Source organism: Mytilus galloprovincialis, chromosome 6, assembly GCF_965363235.1.
Source record: "Mytilus galloprovincialis chromosome 6, xbMytGall1.hap1.1, whole genome shotgun sequence".
NCBI classification, from domain to species: domain Eukaryota; kingdom Metazoa; phylum Mollusca; class Bivalvia; order Mytilida; family Mytilidae; genus Mytilus; species Mytilus galloprovincialis.
The window spans coordinates 101,756,664-101,781,271 of NC_134843.1; the positions used below are offsets into that span (position 1 = coordinate 101,756,664).

The following is a 24,608-nucleotide window of genomic DNA, read 5'->3' on the forward strand; positions in this document are numbered from 1 at the left end:
TGGTAGAATATTCTGTTTAGTAAGAGATGATCTATATCTGAAGATCACCATGGAGGATGTAAAATCATTGGTAGAATATTCTGTTTAGAAGTAAAATCATTGGTAGAATATTCTGTTTAGTAAGAGATGATCTATATCTGAAGATCACCATGGAGGATGTAAAATCATTGGTAGAATATTCTGTTTAGTAAGAGATGATCTATATCTGAAGATCACCATGGAGGATGTAAAATCATTGGTAGAATATTCTGTTTAGTAAGAGATGATCTATATCTGAAGATCACCATGGAGGATGTAAAATCATTGGTAGAATATTCTGTTTAGTAAGAGATGATCTATATCTGAAGATCACCATGGAGGATGTAAAATCATTGGTAGAATATTCTGTTTAGTAAGAGATGATCTATATCTGAAGATCACCATGGAGGATGTAAAATCATTGGTAGAATATTCTGTTTAGTAAGAGATGATCTATATCTGAAGATCACCATGGAGGATGTAAAATCATTGGTAGAATATTCTGTTTAGTAAGAGATGATCTATATCTGAAGATCACCATGGAGGATGTAAAAATCATTGGTAGAATATTCTGTTTAGTAAGAGATGATCTATATCTGAAGATCACCATGGAGGATGTAAAATCATTGGTAGAATATTCTGTTTAGTAAGAGATGATCTATATCTGAAGATCACCATGGAGGATGTAAAATCATTGGTAGAATATTCTGTTTAGTAAGAGATGATCTATATCTGAAGATCACCATGGAGGATGTAAAATCATTGGTAGAATATTCTGTTTAGTAAGAGATGATCTATATATGAAGATCACCATGGAGGATGTAAAATCATTGGTAGAATATTCTGTTTAGTAAGAGATGATCTATATATGAAGATCACCATGGAGGATGTAAAATCATTGGTAGAATATTCTGTTTAGTAAGAGATGATCTATATCTGAAGATCACCATGGAGGATGTAAAATCATTGGTAGAATATTCTGTTTAGTAAGAGATGATCTATATCTGAAGATCACCATGGAGGATGTAAAATCATTGGTAGAATATTCTGTTTAGTAAGAGATGATCTATATATGAAGATCACCATGGAGGATGTAAAATCATTGGTAGAATATTCTGTTTAGTAAGAGATGATCTATATATGAAGATCACCATGGAGGATGTAAAATCATTGGTAGAATATTCTGTTTAGTAAGAGATGATCTATATATGAAGATCACCATGGAGGATGTAAAATCATTGGTAGAATATTCTGTTTAGTAAGAGATGATCTATATATGAAGATCACCATGGAGGATGTAAAATCATTGGTAGAATATTCTGTTTAGTAAGAGATGATCTATATATGAAGATCACCATGGAGGATGTAAAATCATTGGTAGAATATTCTGTTTAGTAAGAGATGATCTATATCTGAAGATCACCATGGAGGATGTAAAATCAGTGGTAGAATATTCTGTTTAGTAAGAGATGATCTATATCTGAAGATCACCATGGAGGATGTAAAATCAGTGGTAGAATATTCTGTTTAGTAAGAGATGATCTATATATGAAGATCACCATGGAGGATGTAAAATCAGTGGTAGAATATTCTGTTTAGTAAGAGATGATCTATATCTGAAGATCACCATGGAGGATGTAAAATCATTGGTAGAATATTCTGTTTAGTAAGAGATGATCTATATCTGAAGATCACCATGGAGGATGTAAAATCATTGGTAGAATATTCTGTTTAGTAAGAGATGATCTATATCTGAAGATCACCATGGAGGATGTAAAATCATTGGTAGAATATTCTGTTTAGTAAGAGATGATCTATATCTGAAGATCACCATGGAGGATGTAAAATCATTGGTAGAATATTCTGTTTAGTAAGAGATGATCTATATCTGAAGATCACCATGGAGGATGTAAAATCATTGGTAGAATATTCTGTTTAGTAAGAGATGATCTATATCTGAAGATCACCATGGAGGATGTAAAATCATTGGTAGAATATTCTGTTTAGTAAGAGATGATCTATATATGAAGATCACCATGGAGGATGTAAAATCATTGGTAGAATATTCTGTTTAGTAAGAGATGATCTACATCTGAAGATCACCATGGAGGATGTAAAATCATTGGTAGAATATTCTGTTTAGTAAGAGATGATCTACATCTGAAGATCACCATGGAGGATGTAAAATCATTGGTAGAATATTCTGTTTAGTAAGAGATGATCTACATCTGAAGATCACCATGGAGGATGTAAAATCATTGGTAGAATATTCTGTTTAGTAAGAGATGATCTATATCTGAAGATCACCATGGAGGATGTAAAATCATTGGTAGAATATTCTGTTTAGTAAGAGATGATCTATATCTGAAGATCACCATGGAGGATGTAAAATCATTGGTAGAATATTCTGTTTAGTAAGAGATGATCTATATCTGAAGATCACCATGAAGGATGTAAAATCATTGGTAGAATATTCTGTTTAGTAAGAGATGATCTATATCTGAAGATCACCATGGAGGATGTAAAATCATTGGTAGAATATTCTGTTTAGTAAGAGATGATCTATATCTGAAGATCACCATGGAGGATGTAAAATCATTGGTAGAATATTCTGTTTAGTAAGAGATGATCTATATCTGAAGATCACCATGGAGGATGTAAAATCATTGGTAGAATATTCTGTTTAGTAAGAGATGATCTATATCTGAAGATCACCATGGAGGATGTAAAATCATTGGTAGAATATTCTGTTTAGTAAGAGATGATCTATATCTGAAGATCACCATGGAGGATATAAAATCATTGGTAGAATATTCTGTTTAGTAAGAGATGATCTATATCTGAAGATCACCATGGAGGATGTAAAATCATTGGTAGAATATTCTGTTTAGTAAGAGATGATCTATATCTGAAGATCACCATGGAGGATGTAAAATCATTGGTAGAATATTCTGTTTAGTAAGAGATGATCTATATCTGAAGATCACCATGGAGGATGTAAAATCATTGGTAGAATATTCTGTTTAGTAAGAGATGATCTATATCTGAAGATCACCATGGAGGATGTAAAATCATTGGTAGAATATTCTGTTTAGTAAGAGATGATCTATATCTGAAGATCACCATGGAGGATGTAAAATCATTGGTAGAATATTCTGTTTAGTAAGAGATGATCTATATCTGAAGATCACCATGGAGGATGTAAAATCATTGGTAGAATATTCTGTTTAGTAAGAGATGATCTATATCTGAAGATCACCATGGAGGATGTAAAATTCATTGGTAGAATATTCTGTTTAGTAAGAGATGATCTATATATGAAGATCACCATGGAGGATGTAAAATCATTGGTAGAATATTCTGTTTAGTAAGAGATGATCTATATCTGAAGATCACCATGGAGGATGTAAAATCATTGGTAGAATATTCTGTTTAGTAAGAGATGATCTATATATGAAGATCACCATGGAGGATGTAAAATCATTGGTAGAATATTCTGTTTAGTAAGAGATGATCTATATCTGAAGATCACCATGGAGGATGTAAAATCATTGGTAGAATATTCTGTTTAGTAAGAGATGATCTATATCTGAAGATCACCATGGAGGATGTAAAATCATTGGTAGAATATTCTGTTTAGTAAGAGATGATCTATATCTGAAGATCACCATGGAGGATGTAAAATCATTGGTAGAATATTCTGTTTAGTAAGAGATGATCTATATCTGAAGATCACCATGGAGGATGTAAAATCATTGGTAGAATATTCTGTTTAGTAAGAGATGATCTATATCTGAAGATCACCATGGAGGATGTAAAATCATTGGTAGAATATTCTGTTTAGTAAGAGATGATCTATATCTGAAGATCACCATGGAGGATGTAAAATCATTGGTAGAATATTCTGTTTAGTAAGAGATGATCTATATCTGAAGATCACCATGGAGGATGTAAAATCATTGGTAGAATATTCTGTTTAGTAAGAGATGATCTATATCTGAAGATCACCATGGAGGATGTAAAATTCATTGGTAGAATATTCTGTTTAGTAAGAGATGATCTATATCTGAAGATCACCATGGAGGATGTAAAATCATTGGTAGAATATTCTGTTTAGTAAGAGATGATCTATATCTGAAGATCACCATGGAGGATGTAAAATCATTGGTAGAATATTCTGTTTAGTAAGAGATGATCTATATCTGAAGATCACCATGGAGGATGTAAAATCATTGGTAGAATATTCTGTTTAGTAAGAGATGATCTATATCTGAAGATCACCATGGAGGATGTAAAATCATTGGTAGAATATTCTGTTTAGTAAGAGATGATCTATATCTGAAGATCACCATGGAGGATGTAAAATCATTGGTAGAATATTCTGTTTAGTAAGAGATGATCTATATCTGAAGATCACCATGGAGGATGTAAAATCATTGGTAGAATATTCTGTTTAGTAAGAGATGATCTATATCTGAAGATCACCATGGAGGATGTAAAATCATTGGTAGAATATTCTGTTTAGTAAGAGATGATCTATATCTGAAGATCACCATGGAGGATGTAAAATCATTGGTAGAATATTCTGTTTAGTAAGAGATGATCTATATCTGAAGATCACCATGGAGGATGTAAAATCATTGGTAGAATATTCTGTTTAGTAAGAGATGATCTATATCTGAAGATCACCATGGAGGATGTAAAATCATTGGTAGAATATTCTGTTTAGTAAGAGATGATCTATATCTGAAGATCACCATGGAGGATGTAAAATCATTGGTAGAATATTCTGTTTAGTAAGAGATGATCTATATCTGAAGATCACCATGGAGGATGTAAAATCATTGGTAGAATATTCTGTTTAGTAAGAGATGATCTATATCTGAAGATCACCATGGAGGATGTAAAATCATTGGTAGAATATTCTGTTTAGTAAGAGATGATCTATATCTGAAGATCACCATGGAGGATGTAAAATCATTGGTAGAATATTCTGTTTAGTAAGAGATGATCTATATCTGAAGATCACCATGGAGGATGTAAAATCATTGGTAGAATATTCTGTTTAGTAAGAGATGATCTATATCTGAAGATCACCATGGAGGATGTAAAATCATTGGTAGAATATTCTGTTTAGTAAGAGATGATCTATATCTGAAGATCACCATGGAGGATGTAAAATCATTGGTAGAATATTCTGTTTAGTAAGAGATGATCTATATCTGAAGATCACCATGGAGGATGTAAAATCATTGGTAGAATATTCTGTTTAGTAAGAGATGATCTATATCTGAAGATCACCATGGAGGATGTAAAATCATTGGTAGAATATTCTGTTTAGTAAGAGATGATCTATATCTGAAGATCACCATGGAGGATGTAAAATCATTGGTAGAATATTCTGTTTAGTAAGAGATGATCTATATCTGAAGATCACCATGGAGGATGTAAAATCATTGGTAGAATATTCTGTTTAGTAAGAGATGATCTATATCTGAAGATCACCATGGAGGATGTAAAATCATTGGTAGAATATTCTGTTTAGTAAGAGATGATCTATATCTGAAGATCACCATGGAGGATGTAAAATCATTGGTAGAATATTCTGTTTAGTAAGAGATGATCTATATCTGAAGATCACCATGGAGGATGTAAAATCATTGGTAGAATATTCTGTTTAGTAAGAGATGATCTATATCTGAAGATCACCATGGAGGATGTAAAATCATTGGTAGAATATTCTGTTTAGTAAGAGATGATCTATATCTGAAGATCACCATGGAGGATGTAAAATCATTGGTAGAATATTCTGTTTAGTAAGAGATGATCTATATCTGAAGATCACCATGGAGGATGTAAAATCATTGGTAGAATATTCTGTTTAGTAAGAGATGATCTATATCTGAAGATCACCATGGAGGATGTAAAATCATTGGTAGAATATTCTGTTTAGTAAGAGATGATCTATATCTGAAGATCACCATGGAGGATGTAAAATCATTGGTAGAATATTCTGTTTAGTAAGAGATGATCTATATCTGAAGATCACCATGGAGGATGTAAAATCATTGGTAGAATATTCTGTTTAGTAAGAGATGATCTATATCTGAAGATCACCATGGAGGATGTAAAATCATTGGTAGAATATTCTGTTTAGTAAGAGATGATCTATATCTGAAGATCACCATGGAGGATGTAAAATCATTGGTAGAATATTCTGTTTAGTAAGAGATGATCTATATCTGAAGATCACCATGGAGGATGTAAAATCATTGGTAGAATATTCTGTTTAGTAAGAGATGATCTATATCTGAAGATCACCATGGAGGATGTAAAATCATTGGTAGAATATTCTGTTTAGTAAGAGATGATCTATATCTGAAGATCACCATGGAGGATGTAAAATCATTGGTAGAATATTCTGTTTAGTAAGAGATGATCTATATCTGAAGATCACCATGGAGGATGTAAAATCATTGGTAGAATATTCTGTTTAGTAAGAGATGATCTATATCTGAAGATCACCATGGAGGATGTAAAATCATTGGTAGAATATTCTGTTTAGTAAGAGATGATCTATATCTGAAGATCACCATGGAGGATGTAAAATCATTGGTAGAATATTCTGTTTAGTAAGAGATGATCTATATATGAAGATCACCATGGAGGATGTAAAATCATTGGTAGAATATTCTGTTTAGTAAGAGATGATCTATATCTGAAGATCACCATGGAGGATGTAAAATCATTGGTAGAATATTCTGTTTAGTAAGAGATGATCTATATCTGAAGATCACCATGGAGGATGTAAAATCATTGGTAGAATATTCTGTTTAGTAAGAGATGATCTATATCTGAAGATCACCATGGAGGATGTAAAATCATTGGTAGAATATTCTGTTTAGTAAGAGATGATCTATATCTGAAGATCACCATGGAGGATGTAAAATCATTGGTAGAATATTCTGTTTAGTAAGAGATGATCTATATCTGAAGATCACCATGGAGGATGTAAAATCATTGGTAGAATATTCTGTTTAGTAAGAGATGATCTATATCTGAAGATCACCATGGAGGATGTAAAATCATTGGTAGAATATTCTGTTTAGTAAGAGATGATCTATATCTGAAGATCACCATGGAGGATGTAAAATCATTGGTAGAATATTCTGTTTAGTAAGAGATGATCTATATCTGAAGATCACCATGGAGGATGTAAAATCATTGGTAGAATATTCTGTTTAGTAAGAGATGATCTATATCTGAAGATCACCATGGAGGATGTAAAATCATTGGTAGAATATTCTGTTTAGTAAGAGATGATCTATATCTGAAGATCACCATGGAGGATGTAAAATCATTGGTAGAATATTCTGTTTAGTAAGAGATGATCTATATCTGAAGATCACCATGGAGGATGTAAAATCATTGGTAGAATATTCTGTTTAGTAAGAGATGATCTATATCTGAAGATCACCATGGAGGATGTAAAATCATTGGTAGAATATTCTGTTTAGTAAGAGATGATCTATATCTGAAGATCACCATGGAGGATGTAAAATCATTGGTAGAATATTCTGTTTAGTAAGAGATGATCTATATCTGAAGATCACCATGGAGGATGTAAAATCATTGGTAGAATATTCTGTTTAGTAAGAGATGATCTATATCTGAAGATCACCATGGAGGATGTAAAATCATTGGTAGAATATTCTGTTTAGTAAGAGATGATCTATATCTGAAGATCACCATGGAGGATGTAAAATCATTGGTAGAATATTCTGTTTAGTAAGAGATGATCTATATCTGAAGATCACCATGGAGGATGTAAAATCATTGGTAGAATATTCTGTTTAGTAAGAGATGATCTATATCTGAAGATCACCATGGAGGATGTAAAATCATTGGTAGAATATTCTGTTTAGTAAGAGATGATCTATATCTGAAGATCACCATGGAGGATGTAAAATCATTGGTAGAATATTCTGTTTAGTAAGAGATGATCTATATATGAAGATCACCATGGAGGATGTAAAATCATTGGTAGAATATTCTGTTTAGTAAGAGATGATCTATATCTGAAGATCACCATGGAGGATGTAAAATCATTGGTAGAATATTCTGTTTAGTAAGAGATGATCTATATATAAAGATCACCATGGAGGATGTAAAATCATTGGTAGAATATTCTGTTTAGTAAGAGATTATCTATATCTGAAGATCACCATGGAGGATGTAAAATCATTGGTAGAATATTCTGTTTACAAATCCTGTCTTAAAATAGTGATTAATATTTCTGTCAATGTGACCATACTATTAATTGTGTATGTTGACTTAGAGTTGTTCTGCAATTGATTGCTTGTGAGATAGGGTTCAGATAACACTTCTATTTTAGAAAGATGGTCTTGACAGTTATAAAAAATAATTACCAATTATAGGAAATAATTACTTAAAATTTTATAAATAGCAGGGTAAAATGAAAAATGCCTTCTGATATGACTATAATTGATTCTCAGCAATCAGTATAACCATTATGTTTGCATCTGTATTTACAGTACAGGGTCATCATCCTTTGCAGACAGAAGTGATAAATTACTTGGAGAGATACCAGCATTAAAAGAAATTTTAATGGTTGGTTTGGGCTATCGTAAAACAAGACCTTATTTAATGGTAGGTATATCTCCTTTTGTATCAGAATAGGTCTAAAGTATTATTGAATGGCCATGTAATTCAAATTATTGGTAAAATTTGTGCCAAAATATCATTTATTTGTATTGATTGGTTGATATTTATGGAGGTGTTTATTGGGACTTAAAAAAAACCAAAACATATCTGCTGTGAGACAGATGGTGTTTTCTACTGATCAGAACCAAAGTAAGGAAAAATGGAAAAATGGATATTGTTGAAACTTTACAGTTGTAGAATACTACTTGAAGATGAAAAAAGGAATGAAATCAAGGGTTTTCCTGTAAAAAGGGGAGATAATAGAATTCACTTTATGAATACCTGGTACTACAATATGTTGTAATAGTTTTTTTGTTAATGCAACACCTCTTTCATGGCTAGACAGATATTAATGAAACTTTACACAGATGTAGAAAATAGAAGAAATCAGCTTACTTGGTTTCTAAGTATCTCAATTAGTTGACACTACCTGCAGTTTAAATGATCTAAAACAAGGAGATGTGGTATGATTGCCAATGTCAGAATATATAGCTTGCTGTTAACAAATATAAAATATTCACACAAAGTAAATTAACTATTCAGGGTTAAAATGAGTTTTCACTTTGATTAAATGACATCTATGTAGTGAAGACCATTTTATATATTTTTTTGCTTTTAGGCCAGAATTGAAGATGACTTTTACATGTATGAAGCATTTCCATACTTCCAAGCTTCAATAGATAACCATCTAAAGTTACGATTTAAAAAAGTGCAGCATAATCTGATAATGAAGGATAGGAAATCCAGAAAGAAACGTATAGAGGATGAAGGATTGCCTGACGAGACAATACGACAACAAAGAGTCGCTAGGCTCAGATATTTTGAAGATGTCGCAGGTTACAGTGGGGTAAGATAGAACTACTATTTTGTTGAGTCTGCAACATTTATTTTTCAGAAGCAAGACTTAGGGATCCAAGAATCTGTTGCCTATGTTGCCAACATTTTGGTTCAGACTTTTGTTAAATTTTTGTAGGCATCAATAAATATGTTGAATTTTATGGAATTTTATGAACTTTGGACAAAAAGTTACTGGACTAATATCGTTCATCTTACTTCAAATAAAAAACAAAGAATACATCCAGAAGATTTTTTTTAAGAAAAATACATGATAATTATATATCACCAAAGCACAGAGAGAGAATTAAAAAAAATATGATTTGTTTAAATTTATCGTTAATTCTTTAGCATACTTCTGTGATGCAAAAATTCATTTTGTGTATATTTTCAATTACAGGTATTTGTGTGTGGACCTTACCCCCACTGGATCTTCATGACGACACGAGGAAGTCTACGAATACATCCCATGATTATAGACGGACCTATCACATGTTTCTCATCATTCCATAATGTCAACTGTCCTAAAGGTTTCCTCTACTTTAACAAACTGGTAAATAAAGGGTCCAAGTTCAGATAAACTTATGTTGAAATAACAACTTAGAGAGATAGGCTATAAAATGTCAAGGTCGTTTTCTCTCAGACACAGGTCATATATAGAACACACTAGATTTTAAACTGGTATATTGAAGCCTTCTGATATCCATCAATCAATTAAAGAAAATGTATATAGACAAACATACAAAAGAAATCATGACAGTTCTGTTATTATGGCTGTTTCAGATTGAAAAGCATTTAAGCTTTAATTTAATCAATTTTAGGTAGTTGCATGAAAAATGAAAAAAAGTTCAATTCTACAAAAATATGCCTCCCCTTTCCCTCCCATACCATGGAATCTGGAACAGCCCTATAAGAAATATTTAACAATAAAAAAAAAATTACAAGCGAACAATGGTAAAAAATCTGTGTCAAAAAATGATCATAGTTACTGAACCCGAACTAAGAATTCTAAACTGGCTGATATGAAATAAAGCTATCTTACTGTTACAGTATTCTAAAGATGTAATGTTTCTATGTTTGCAGGGAGAGTTGAGAATCACTGTATTACCAACACATTTAACATATGACGCACCATGGGCAGTGAGGAAAATACCTTTGAGATGCACCCCACATTTTGTAGCTTACCATCCAGACAGTAAGGTAATGTGTTAAAATACTTAATTTAGTTATAATTCTTAGTGTAATTAGCTTTGTTTATAAATAAAAGATGATGTGGTATGATAACCAGTGAGACAACTCCCCACAAGAGACCAAATGACACAGGAATTAACAACTATAGGTCACCGTACGGCCTTCAACAATGACCAAAGTTCATACCGCAAAGTCAGCTATAAAAGGCCACAAAATGACAAATGTAAAACAATTCAAACGGGAGAATTGCCAGTCCAACAGGTTTATTCTAAAGTCATCTAAACAAAAAGTTTATTATGTGTAAAAGTCTGACATAGTTATCCTGTTTAGAACTCCCTGAACCTGATTGTGATTGGTAGTGACTCCTATGTACAAATAGTTAATAAAAGACTCTTTTTAACAAACTTGTAAGAAAGAAAGAATATCAGGCCTTGCGGTCATAAAACTTTTGAGCACAATTTTTTGTACTCAGACTCAAGAATCAACCGATCAAAATGCTGAATTTCATGTTGCAAGCATGATTTTTGTGCTCCAAGCACTGAGCAAAGTTTTATGACTTCAACCCCTGGTATTACCAAAAAAGCAAGTTTATTATTTTGGTGTTTTTTTTTTTATCGAAAGCAGATTTGATATGTTATAACTGATTATGTTTTTCTTACTAGACATATGCAGTTGTTACCAGTACTCCAGAAAACTGTAACAAACTTCCAAAAACAACATCTGAAGAAAGAGACTGGGATACATTAGAAAAAGGTTCGTAAAAGTTATAGTTATATTGTGCCTATGGTTTATAACTTTTTAAAAATAAGCAATTTATATGATTAATAAGAAAATGTAATTTTATGATAGCAACTGAGTAAACAATGTCTAAAAAAGAAAATCAGGAAACGTATAGAAAAACAAAAACATAAAAAAATTGGAAACTAATATAATTTTTTGTTACTGAGCTGGTTCAAGCTGCTTAAAATTCAGTTAAGAATATTAGTTATAGAATTACATTCTGACCTATTTTACAGATGAGAGATTTATCTACCCTCAGTTAAATACCTACGCCTTACAATTATACAGTCCTACATCCTGGGAAGTCGTACCTAACACCAGGTGAGTTATTATTGTTAAATGTGGTTACAATTTTATTTCAAATGTTGTCTTTAAAGCTCATTATTCATGATATTTTATCAGAGCAAGTTGGTAAAAAATGAGGAGTGCTAGATTTTATTTTTTTTTATTTGAAATTTAGTAATGAGATGGCCATTTTGTTTTTAGTGTTTAATTACACCTTCCCCACTATAGCAACATTTAGGTAATATCTCCTTGAAATTTTTTTCTAATCACCTTTTTTAAAGAGGAAGAAAATAATAAGAGGTCAATATGCATTGTGTAGCTGTCCTAGACTTTTAGTTTTTTTTTCAAAATATATGATTGAGATTTATTTTTGTACCATTACAGTGTAGTCCTTCAGGAATGGGAAGTATGTACCACCATGAAGAATGTTCTGCTGAGGTCAGAGGAAAATGTACATGGTTTCAAATCATTTCTATGTATGGGGACAACTTTATCCCTAGGGGAGGAGAATATCTCTAGAGGCAGGGTAAGTGTCCATGGTGTTGACCGCCTCAGTGGTCTTGTAGTAGCTTGTTCACCTCAAGTGCATCAGGTTGTGAGTTAGAAACCTGACCAGGTTGAAGTTTGAACCAGACTTTGAAATTGATATTTGCTGCTTCTCCACTTAGCAAGCAGCATTATGGTGTAAGATCAAAGACTGTTTTGTTTGGAGTCAGAAATATGTGTCCATGTAGGGTGATATGTCTTCAAATAGACTGCTTCCTTGTGAACTAGCATGTCAAAAATACAGCTCAGTATGTCCGTCTCGTACAAAGCAGGGTAAATATTCAAATTACATTTACATGTTCTTATCCTGAATATGCATATTAATTTGCCGCTGGATGTTAAGCAGCCATCCGTCATCATCCATGGTGGGTTTTTAAGCCTGAAATGAGTTGGATTTTGTTTTGTTTTGAAAACATTTAATATCTTTATATGTTACAGTGAATTTGTATAATCAGTGATTATGTAGAATCCCTAAAATTTTCAGGGATTATGTAGAATCACTGGCTAGTTTAGGGATTATATATAATCACTAAAATTATCAGGGATTATGTATAATCACTAGAAAAAACGTCAGGGATTATACATAATAACTGAAATGAAGAATTAGTTTTATTTATAAATAAAATAAATAAAATTCAAATAATTTATTCTATAAAATCATATTAAAATGTCATTGTAAACATGAATTATAAAATGTTAAGGATAATATACCAAAATAATAACCCTAATTTAATAAAAATGTTAGGCACAAGATATATAAAAAACAAAGTGTTAAACACAATTTATTAAAATATTAGACACAATACATTGAAATGTTAAGCACAATGTTTCAAAAACAATCATTTAATTTTACAAATTAAATTTGAATGGCATCTACCATTCTATATTTGCCCTGCTTTTCTTATTTGCTTCACATATGTTTTAACCGTGCAACATCAACATTTTAAAAAACCTTTTCCTTCACATATGAAATCAAATTTTACAACACGCCTAAGAGAAATACTGTGTTCAGTACAAACATATGAAGGTACCCCCAAAAAAGGGAATAGGCAACCTTGAACTTGTTCTTGTAAAAGATCCCAGTAAGATACCATGTTTTGTGGCCAGGCGATATTCTTTTTTAACTTTTTGTGAACAATTGCCATTATGTTTTTGGGGTTTCCCTTTCCTTTTTTACCCTGTGAAATTGCTATGAGAATATTACACCAAATGCCAGCTTCCTCTAAAAGTTTGTTCGGTTTGTCAATCCATAGTTCTGCCTGTGTTTCTATACATTTAGCTATAGATGCGTTAGTTCTCTCAGTTTGAATTTCTTGTTCATTTGAATGCAAAAAAATCACAAAATAGATGTTCCATAATCTTCTTCAGCATCTGTTTTACATATACAACAAATAACATGTTCTTTGGATTTTCAATTAGAACATGAATTTGCATTTGATGCTGGCTTTTAATAAACAAGGAGCCTGTAATTTAGTGGTTGTCGTTTGTTTATGTGTTACATATTTGTTTTTCATTCATTTGTTGTACATAAATAAGGCTGTTAGTTTTCTCGTTTGAATTATTTTACATTGTCATTTCGGGGCCTTTTATACTGACTATGCGGTATGGGCTTTGCTCATTGTTGAAGGCCATACATTGACCTATATTTGTTATTTTATGTGTCATTTTGGTCTCTTGTGGCGAGTTTTCTCATTGGCAATCATACCACATCTCCTTTTATATAACAATACATGTAAATTATCGCTATAAACGGAATGTTGATATTATCAATTTTGAAGTATCCAACCTTATCTCAGAACCCTGTGTTTGTTATAATTATCTTTAAGATCATCCTCTGTGTTTAAATAGCAAATTATTCCATCTGGCAAAATGCAAGGAATATAAAAGAAAAAAAAATGGTAATTTGTCTACATTTTTTTTTTTATCAAACAAAGAATCTTTGACTTGTTGATAATCCCTGAAATCAGATTTAGGGAATTTGTAGAATAATTATTAAAATGATCAGTGATTATGTAAAATCACTGATCATTTTCAGGGATTATATATAATCACTAATGATATTAGTGATTCTACATATTCCCTGAAAAATCAGGGATTCTACATAATCCCTGATTATACAAATTCACTGTAACATATATATATATATATATATATATATTGTAGAAAGACCTTCAGTATTGAAGATTTTCTTGTATAAACATTTTGAAAGGCTGCAAATTCAAGTTAAACAGTTTTAAACGTTTTTAATTATTAACTCCAATTGAAAGAATTTTATTCATTACTGAATTGTTTATGACATGTATTTTATTTATAATAAATTTTACTTGATATTATATATAGATCAATAATATGCTGTATTTGTCCTGGTTTCAGATTTTAATACTGGATGTTATAGAAGTTGTACCAGAACCCGGAATGCCTCTCACTAAACACAAAATTAAGGTAAAAGGCTAATTCTTTTAAGTTGATTATTTTAGAGTAACCAAATTTGACTTTTGGGATATTACCTTGAGTAAGGTGAAATAGAAAGAAAGGTTAAAGATGTCTGCTTAAATTGAAATCATTCATGGAACTTTATTCATTGTTCTCCTACACATGTGTAACAAAAACTCAAAAATGTATTACTCAGTTCTAGATTATTTTTATGTCTGTATACCTATACCATAAATTTGTAGTTGATATGTCCTATTCTTATTTTACAACACAAGGCATAAATGATTCACACAAAAGTGATATGATAATTTATTAGGGAAATATCTAAGATCAAGTATTGCTGCATTAAATAAACAACGATAAATCAATCAATCTGATAGTAATGAATACCTATACAGTCCATCATTTAAAAATTCATAGTCAAACATTATATTTAGATATAAAAGACTGATTCCCTGTTCTGTTTAATTCAGGTTCTGTATGACAAGGAACAGAAGGGACCAGTTACAGCTCTAGCACAGATTCAGGGATTTCTACTTACAGCAATAGGTCAAAAGGTACATTTTGTAATGTAGTCAATATGTAATGGTTTATTTCTTCCTCTGTGATATTTTATCCTGGGGATAATTTGTCATGGTAATTTCTTTCCAGACATGGTATTTCACATGTAGAATTTTTCCAGGGGAGTGTTAATCTATCTGTGTTATGCGGATAGTATGTATTGGTATATATTTTCCGTACCATATTTGACAGAACCTTGTGAAAAAGAGTCCCATTAACTACTATGTAAGTTACTCGCAATCAGTATATACCTGACTATAATTATAAAATATTTCACAAAGGTAGAACAAATTTGCATAATTTATCAATCAAAGGGAGGTAATTATGAGCAATTTATATTTTTAAGATATAATATTTTCCTGAATCTGTTTCATAGTGAAATTTTTCCTTGAATCTTATTTTTAATATATTAATTCATTTATATAAAAAGATGACTTACAACATAATTTAATTAGAAAGATGACATTTCACAGATAAATACTATCCAGATGTTGAAATTGCTTTTGTTCCAATATATTGTTATACTATGATTTATCTGATTTCCATATACAGTCAGGGGCGTTACTTAAACAAGTTATTTTTTTTAGTTACTTATATAGGTTATTTTTGTTTTTTAAAAATTATAAAATTACTCAATAGAGTTATTTTAAATTTCAATAGAAGCATGGGCTTAATATAGTTTTCATGAATGTTTACATCATTTTATATCATAAAATTAAGAGATTTATTAAATTTGAGAGGAGTATAGAGGTAAAGGGTTACTTTAAGAATAACGACAAAAATATTACTTGGATAAGTTATTTTATACATCTTTGAAATAATCAGTAATAACACTTATTTAAGGAACATATGTAATTCTTTTGGGTTATAAATTATAAATAACGTTAAGTCTTAATTAAATCACAAGTTTCTATCTATTTATATCTGTCTACCTTCATGATTTTCAAGGATAACGGTATTTTAATAGTCCCAAGAGACCAATCTTTGACCAAGAAGCTTCGATATGAAAGATAAGTGCGTCAGAAAGGCAATTAGTGTTTCAGAAGGATTAGATTTTATATTTCATGGGAAAAATAACCAGATGACTGTGAAAATTTGTTAAAGCTATTAAAATCTGTATAATTGGACACCTATAAAAATAATATTTAGAAAAATTACTTAAATAAGTAATATTTAAAATAACCTCGTTTTCAACATTACTTGTATAGGTAATTTTAAAAGTTACTTGTTTAAGTAATGCCCCTGACTGATATAATCAACAACTACGTTTTTGTCCCCGGACAAAACTATTTATATAGTTAAAAATATCATCATACTCAAACTTTTCCATTACTTTTAACAGTAGTAATGCAATTATATTTCAACCTTTACTTTTTAATTTATATTTGTATTGAGATCTGAAAACAACTCACTTTTACATGTATTTCACTTACCTTATTTAATTTCAGGCTCTATATTAATCATGATATTATTTCACAATTACGATATATTTAAAATTACTTCTGGTTTTCTTTCTTATGTTTCATGATTATTTTGTTTTCAAAAGAATGATATTTACTTGAATATTTCAGGAAATTTTTTCACTGATAATTTGTAAAATTATTTTCCTTTTTTTTTTTTTTAACAATTTAGCTTTAATTCAAACACACTATTTCATAGTATTTGTAAAGGTGAAGTTTTTTTCTAATAACTATTCAATAAGTTAATTACCCAGATAGAATTTCCCAGCAAAGGACAAAATATCCCAGGGAAATATTTTCCTCCGGATAAAAAAAATAACAACAACTACTGTGACATTTTTTCCTCCTGATTAAATTTCACCCAAATATAATTTTGCTTTACAATTACATTTTTTGTTAATTTGTTAATCCCATAGTTTTTATCTACACTTAAATTAAGATGTGTTGTACAACTAGTTATATTTAATGTTTCAAGATTCCATAATGTACAAAACATAAACATGTTTAACCCTACCATATCTAATGTGCCTGTCTAGCCAGGAGCCTATAATGCAATGGTTGTCATTGTTTTTTTACTGTTTTGGCACAATTCATTAATCATTTTTATAATTATGTGTTGAATTAATAACCTCTAAGAATAAGTTTATGCAAAGAATCAATGAGTTTGGATGTATCATATCTAAATTTATGGGCTCTATAATTGGTTACATCTTCTGACATCAGACTCGGACTTCTCTTGAACTGAATTTTAATGTTCGATTGTTATGCGTTTACTTTTCTACATTGGTTAGAGGTATAGGGGGAGGGTTGAGATCTCACAAACATGTTTAACCCCGCCGCCTCTGGCCTTTGTTAGTCTTGTATTATTTTAATTTTAGTTTCTTGTGTACAATTTGGAAATTAGTATGGCGTTCATTATCACTGGACTAGTATATATTTGTTTAGGGGCCAGCTGAAGGACGCCTCCGGGTGTGGGAATTTCTCGCTACATTGAAGACCTGTTGGTGACCCTCTGCTGTTGTTTTTTATTTGATCGGGTTGTTGTCTCTTTGACACATTCCCCATTTCCATTCTCAATTTTATCTATAAACATTGTCACTGTAATACTTCCTGTATATTTCAGCTTTATATCTGGCAGTTAAAGGATAATGATCTGATAGGTGTGGCCTTCATTGACACATTCACTTATATCAACACATTGAGTACAGTCAAAAACATCATCTTAGCAGGGGACATTATCAAAAGTATTGCTTTATACAGATATCAGGAGGAACTTAAAGTTCTGTCTCTCGTCAGCAGGGTAAGTGTCAAAGTTATAAACATCATCTTAGCAGGGGACATCATCAAAAGTATTGTCTTATACAGATATCAGGGGAATTTTGCAAAATCTTGTGTGGAGTTTCTCAGAATCCAAAATAGCAATATGATGTATTTTAGCAGTAAAAAAGACAAATAGAAGAGGTGGTATTAGATGTAGAAACAATTAATCCACAATTTCATTAAAATTAAAGTCATTCATATTGGATAGACATGTACCCAAAATTCAATTTCACTATGTATTTAGATAACTTTACTCTTTGTATTATTCATCTTATGTCTTTTAGAGCTTGTTCAATTCAATAATCTTTAGTAATATTTTCTTGTCCTAACAGTATATATATTCTGTGTTCTTCACTATCCATGACAGTTTAAATGCAAGCCATTCAGTTAGTCTTGAATGAAACTTTGGTAGTCACAATGTTAAAATAAATAAACTGACATCTACATGTATATAATTAATTTACAGGATATAAAGCCTTTAGAAACTTATACAGCAGAGTATATGGTGGATAATACACAGCTATGTTTTCTAGGTAAGTTCCTAGCCATAACATCTTTTGATATCTGAATTATCTCTCCTTGTACATTCACATTTTATTGTGTCATGACTTCAATTATGAGTGTTTTCCAGTCGAGTGAGAACGCTATAGCAAGTTTCTCAGGATATTTCAAAATCTTATAGCAGGTCACATGCTCACTGTATCAAAGAAATTCCTATTAAATTAAAAAGTCATTTTCTTGAGTCAGGGACCACATCAAACCCTGAAAATTAGTATATTAATCATTTTACTGAATTATATGTAATACATTTTCAAGATAGGTTTTGTTATCTGATAACTACAGTGTAATTCCAATCTAGTTATGCTTTCAGTACCAGATTTATCCCAAAAATAATGGTAAAATGGAACACTACTTAATTGTAATAATTGCTTAGTATCTTGATGTTATATCTTTTTCAGTGTCAGACAAAATGAAGAACATATTAATGTATGCATATCATCCTGAAGGTATGTATATGTAATGTTAATTTAACATTTTAACTTAATTAAAAAAAGGGGAAAAAAACACTAAATAATAGGGAAAATATCATGGGTAATTCTGAACACATTTATGAGTGGAAAAGAAAATGACAACACCATGGCTAAAAATGACAAAAAGTTTAAACAAGTCCATTTAACACTACATAGAAAGCTAGAATACTGAGCAAAATAAAGCCAACCAATAAGTTTTACTCTGATAGAGATGTCATCTACTGCTTCACACATAACACCTGTCATGGTACTCCTAGGAAATAAATTGATAAGTATAATATATTGTCTGTCTGTCGTATTTGTTTTCGATATACTGTGGATTCATTTTTAATCGTGGTATACCAATTTTCGTGGGTTTCGTGGGTCACAGCAAACCACGAATTTAAGAATTCAACGAAGAATAATCCCGAGAAATGTGTAGGGAGTCAGATGTTTATTTCCAGTTATGTTAGGCAGTTCTAGTATAGTGTTGACTAGCGATAAACATTGTAACATAACACGTTTTTTATTGAAAGAAGATACAATTATATGATTAAATCTATAATAAATTTATCAAATATCAGTGATAATTTACTTTTTAAAATTGATTAAAACTGCAAGTTGTTAATTACCATGTCATAGTTTGGTTTACCAGTGATTAAAAATCAATAGGATTAAGTACGGAGATATTGCCCGTAGGTAATATTGTTTATGACAGGAACATTTATTTTCACACCTTGTACTTATATCACTGTTTATTATATCGTGATTAGGGAAATGAGCTTTTAATCATAAAGTTTGGAATGCCTTATAGAATTCAGACTTGAATTTATAAATTGTAAAACAAACAAATAATTAGTTGTCTCTGTCCATTATTGTAATCGAAGTTATCAATGAGCACTTTAACCTAGAATGACCAAGCGAGGATTTTGACAATTCAATGAATTCCTTCTTTTTGTTTTGTTTTATTATTGATCAAACCAAGAAGGATATTCGATCTCCTAAATCAAAAGGAAATCCGTGAATTACGTTTCTAATTTTTTGGGGTTGTAATCAGCAATCCACGAAATTTACGTATACCACGAAACGTCTTTTTTTCTCTATCCACGAAAATTGATACCCACGAAAATAAATGAATCCACAGTATAGGTTTTGGCAAAATCATAACATATCTTTTTTATTTTTCAAAACTCTGGCCACATTTGTTGTCAAATTTGTAATTTCAAATTCATCTAATTTCTAAAAACATTATTTATCAGTAATATTTTTCTTGTTTAAATAGCTAGAGAGAGTGTAGGAGGCCAATGTCTGTTGAGGAAGGCTGATTTTAATGTACATTTTTTATCAGATATATTTTGCTTGTTTTAACAGCTAGAGAAAGTATAGGAGGACAACGACTGTTGAGGAAGGCTGATTTTAATGTTGGATCACACATCAACAGCATGTTCAGAGTATTATGTCGTAGTGATCCAGCTGTAGATAAGAGGGCATACAATGCTGATAGGAAACATATTACATACTTTGGTAAGATATTCTGTAGGTTAATCATACTTTCATTGGTACTTGAAATGTTTTCTGAAACAGGCTTATATTTTAATAGTTTTTTTTGGATCCAAAATTTGTACTGTGGATTCATTATTGTTCGTTGGATACCAATTTTTCGTGGGTAGAGGTGAACCAGGAATTACAATGTTCAACCAATATCATATTTTCAATAGGCTTTGTATATAGAGATTGGCAAAACCATGAAATCAAATATCCACGAAAATGCAAATTTTCAGCAATCAACATAAAAAAAACCACTAAAATAAATGAATTCACAGTATCTGCCAACAAGTGACTGCATTTTAAAGAAATGTCAGGTAATAAGAATATTGACTGTCATTGTCCACCTTCTGTTTCGTTTTTTGGGACAAGCATCTGTTACCTGTGCTAAATTTGCCAGCTTATCCCGCAAATCTGAAGTAGGTTACACATGCTACTTTGGCAATTCTGAAATAGGTTATAATGATCCTCATGCAGCAAGCTGATATTTTATGTAAACTCTGTAAATACAACTATTATCAGTGAATCATGGGTAGTGTGCAATGATGTCTTCAAAATAATCAAAGCACTGTAAGCACTAAATAAAACTATTATTACATCAGTGAATCATGGGTAGTGTGCAATGATGTCTTCAAAATAATCAAAGCACTGTAAGCACTAAATAAAACTATTATTACATCAGTAAATCATGGGTAGTGTACAATGAAGTCTTCAAAATAATCAAAGCACTGTAAGCACTAAATAATACTATTATTACATCAGTGAATCATGTATAGTGTACAATGATGTCTTCAAATTAATCAAAGCACTGTAAGTATTATTACATCAGTGAATCACGGGTAGTGTACAATGATGTCTTCAAAATAATCAAAGCACTGTAAGCGCTGTAAATAAAACTGTTATTTCATCAGTGAATCATGAGTAGTGTACAATGATGTCTTCAAAATGAAAATGAATTATTCCTAAAGGACTGTTGGTATAGAAGTGTTTTGTAATTGTGAAAATGTTTGACTCTTGTAACACTTTACAAAGCCTATATCTGGTTTTCAAAAAAAAAAAAACTTGATTAGAATAATTCTGAATAATTGACTAGAATAATTTTTCGATGATTAAGTAATTATATGTCCTGTTTATTTTTCAGCTTCTTTAGATGGAACACTTGGGTTTGTTCTGCCAATCTCAGAGAAAGTATATAGACGTTTACTCATGTTACAGAATGCCATGACGACACAGATTCAACATATAGCCGGACTTAATCCAAGGACCTATAGGTAAAGTAACAAACAAACAACAGCAATGGCATAAATAGACATTAAACAGAAAGAGACACAATGAGGTCCATTTCAAATATGTTTGTGAGAGTTTAGGAAAAGACCTCTGAAATTCCCCCACAAATAGCAACTTTTAGTAATTTGGACCTCCATTTTATCATGAAAGCGCTTTCACTCTTTCACTTCTTGTCAGATTTTATAAAATTTATATCGACGGTTAACAGCAGCAATAATTTGGACAAGTTTTAAAAAATCAAGGCCATCAACTATTTCACAGGAGTTATGTCCCATTATAAGAGGTCTCATGCATTTTGTGTAGGCTGTATGAAAATGAACTAAAATAACTAAATAAATTAGGACAGATAGAATATGTGTAACAGTGGTGGACATTGGAGGTTATTATTTTATCTTTTTTATGCCCATGCAGCTAAGTGACAGGGGGCATTAAGTGTAACCCTTGTCTATGTGGATATGTCTGTACAATCCAAAATTTGAGTTTGAATTTGAGTTTGCACTTTTTCTGTTTTTGAGTTATGTCCCTTTTTAATGTCATATGGAAGCAGGATCATAGCATTTTCCATTTATTTATTTCTGTTTTTACAACTATTCATGTTGTCTACACGATCAACATAGAGGAAGATTAGAGTAAGTAAGGTATAAACCTTTGTTGTACCTGTTCATCAGAAATTTTAGAATGTATTTTTTTTTATATTTTAGAGCTGTACAGAGTATCAGACAAGAGTTAAGGAATCCTCAAAAGAATATTTTAGATGGTGATTTGTTATGGAAGTATTTACATCTCAGTATGATGGAGAAAACTGAGATTGCCAAACGTATTGGAACATCACTTGAACAGGTAAAATACAGTTTACTGCTTCCATTTAATAAAACATTTATCAATAATGAAGATTGCTATTGAGTTTAATGGTATCTATCTGTGCTATGAACTTTGCTAATATCAACAACATATGTACATGTCATACATATATTGGGTAAATTAACGAATTATGAATCTGAACAAAATTACAAATTAATTAGTAGTTGTGACCATTATTGAATGTACAGTTAATTTTAGATTGATATTTTTACAATCTGTTTTTTTTTTGTGACCAATTGTATATTCCTTTCCATTATAATGTATTACCTCCCTTTTCTCTTTACAGTTAACAGATGATCTGATGGACATTGACAGATTAACATTACATTTCTGAAGGACACACTGACCTTGTTATAGTTGTTATGTTATTGGCTATTAAGTATCATGTGACATGTTAATAATGATGTGATGTTGCATCATTTACACAGGATTATTTTGAGAAATAATGTAGAACTCATTGGTGCCACTGAATGTGTGTTCATAAGTCTGTGAAAGTCTGAATAAAAGAAACACACAATTATGAATTGTTTTATTTTATTGCAAAAAAAATGGCTGGCATGCTTTATTTCAATTCTAAAAGGAAAAATAAAGTAATTAGAAAAACTGAAGCAAAGATGAGATTGCTGTGTCTATGACTGTTCTTTTTTACCCCCTGTAAGATAAAACCTTAAAATTTCAAATAAATATAAATTTGCAATAAGAATTACTTTAATAACCACAAGAAATTGCTTTCCTTATAGTTCTTAACCCAAACATCCTTTTTGGTTGGCTACTATTGACTGTCAAATCCACAGTTGACATGTCATAACTAAGGAGTGAGCCTCCATGTTGACTTGCTGAAATCCATGAAAGTATGAATGAGCAATTGGATAGAAATGAAACAACTCTGTTTAAATGCAATATTATCTGAATTTAGAGCTTACACAAGACTTTTGTGTTTGGGAATAATCTTCAGATTGAGGGTTTTCATTCCTATGATGTCATGTTTTGATATCATGTTAATGTGCCAAGATCTTGCATGAAATTTTTTAGAATTTTATTTTATAGAATTTTAAACATTTTATGCATTAGAATATGTAGTTTCTTTTTCAATTTTTACAATACATGTGGAAATATGTGGGAGGTAAATAGTACAGTAATCAGTCAAGGGTCTAACTTAAATAAGTTATTAGAGAAAATAACATACATGTCGTTATTGTGGACTAAAATTTAAAAAAACTGTGATAACATATGTATGTTACACGTTTCAAAGAGGGACGAAAGATACCAGAGGGACAGTCAAACTCATAGGGACAATATACAACCTTTATTTTGTTAAATTTTTCACAAGTTCTATTGATTTTATAATTTTTTTTCTGTATACATAAACTTTGCAAAGATATAACAGTTTATAGTTAACCAATCATGCATAGTGCACTAATGTTATTGCAGAAAACATATTCCTGCAATAACCGAAGGGTGTTATTACAGCTTCTCTAAATCTCTTAAAAGCCTTTGCTTAGACATATATCACAATGTATTTAAATTCATTGTAATAAATGATGATCAGAGCTTGTAATAAGGCACTGCGCAAGATTCCAAGTAATTCCCAAGTGTCTCATTTACTCTTATATAGAGATTTTATCTATGCTTTTATTATCATATAAAGAAATAGTTGGTTACAGTTGCTAACTCTAGATAATTTTTATGCCCCACCTAAGATAGTAGAGGGGCATTATGTTTTCTGGTCTGTGCATCCATTCGTCCATCCTTC

The 24,608-nt window shown here is 31.0% G+C and overlaps 1 protein-coding gene across 4 annotated transcripts in view; it reads left to right on the forward strand.

Moving 5' to 3' along the window:
- LOC143080971 (cleavage and polyadenylation specificity factor subunit 1-like) overlaps window positions 1–23,372 on the forward strand; it is a 62,548-nt gene extending 39,176 nt beyond the window's left edge. For all 4 annotated transcript variants that reach the window (XM_076257181.1, XM_076257184.1, XM_076257182.1 and 1 more), the window contains 16 exons: window positions 8,574–8,688; window positions 9,362–9,589; window positions 9,977–10,129; window positions 10,660–10,776; window positions 11,430–11,520; window positions 11,784–11,868; window positions 12,217–12,358; window positions 14,752–14,820; window positions 15,285–15,368; window positions 17,956–18,132; window positions 18,619–18,685; window positions 19,112–19,159; window positions 20,534–20,686; window positions 21,849–21,978; window positions 22,696–22,834; window positions 23,142–23,372. In XM_076257181.1, the coding sequence (XP_076113296.1) occupies window positions 8,574–8,688; window positions 9,362–9,589; window positions 9,977–10,129; window positions 10,660–10,776; window positions 11,430–11,520; window positions 11,784–11,868; window positions 12,217–12,358; window positions 14,752–14,820; window positions 15,285–15,368; window positions 17,956–18,132; window positions 18,619–18,685; window positions 19,112–19,159; window positions 20,534–20,686; window positions 21,849–21,978; window positions 22,696–22,834; window positions 23,142–23,189 (1,846 nt within the window). In that variant the 3' untranslated portion in view covers window positions 23,190–23,372. The remainder of the gene's footprint in view (window positions 1–8,573; window positions 8,689–9,361; window positions 9,590–9,976; window positions 10,130–10,659; window positions 10,777–11,429; window positions 11,521–11,783; window positions 11,869–12,216; window positions 12,359–14,751; window positions 14,821–15,284; window positions 15,369–17,955; window positions 18,133–18,618; window positions 18,686–19,111; window positions 19,160–20,533; window positions 20,687–21,848; window positions 21,979–22,695; window positions 22,835–23,141) is intronic.
- The last annotated feature ends 1,236 nt before the right edge of the window (window positions 23,373–24,608 follow it).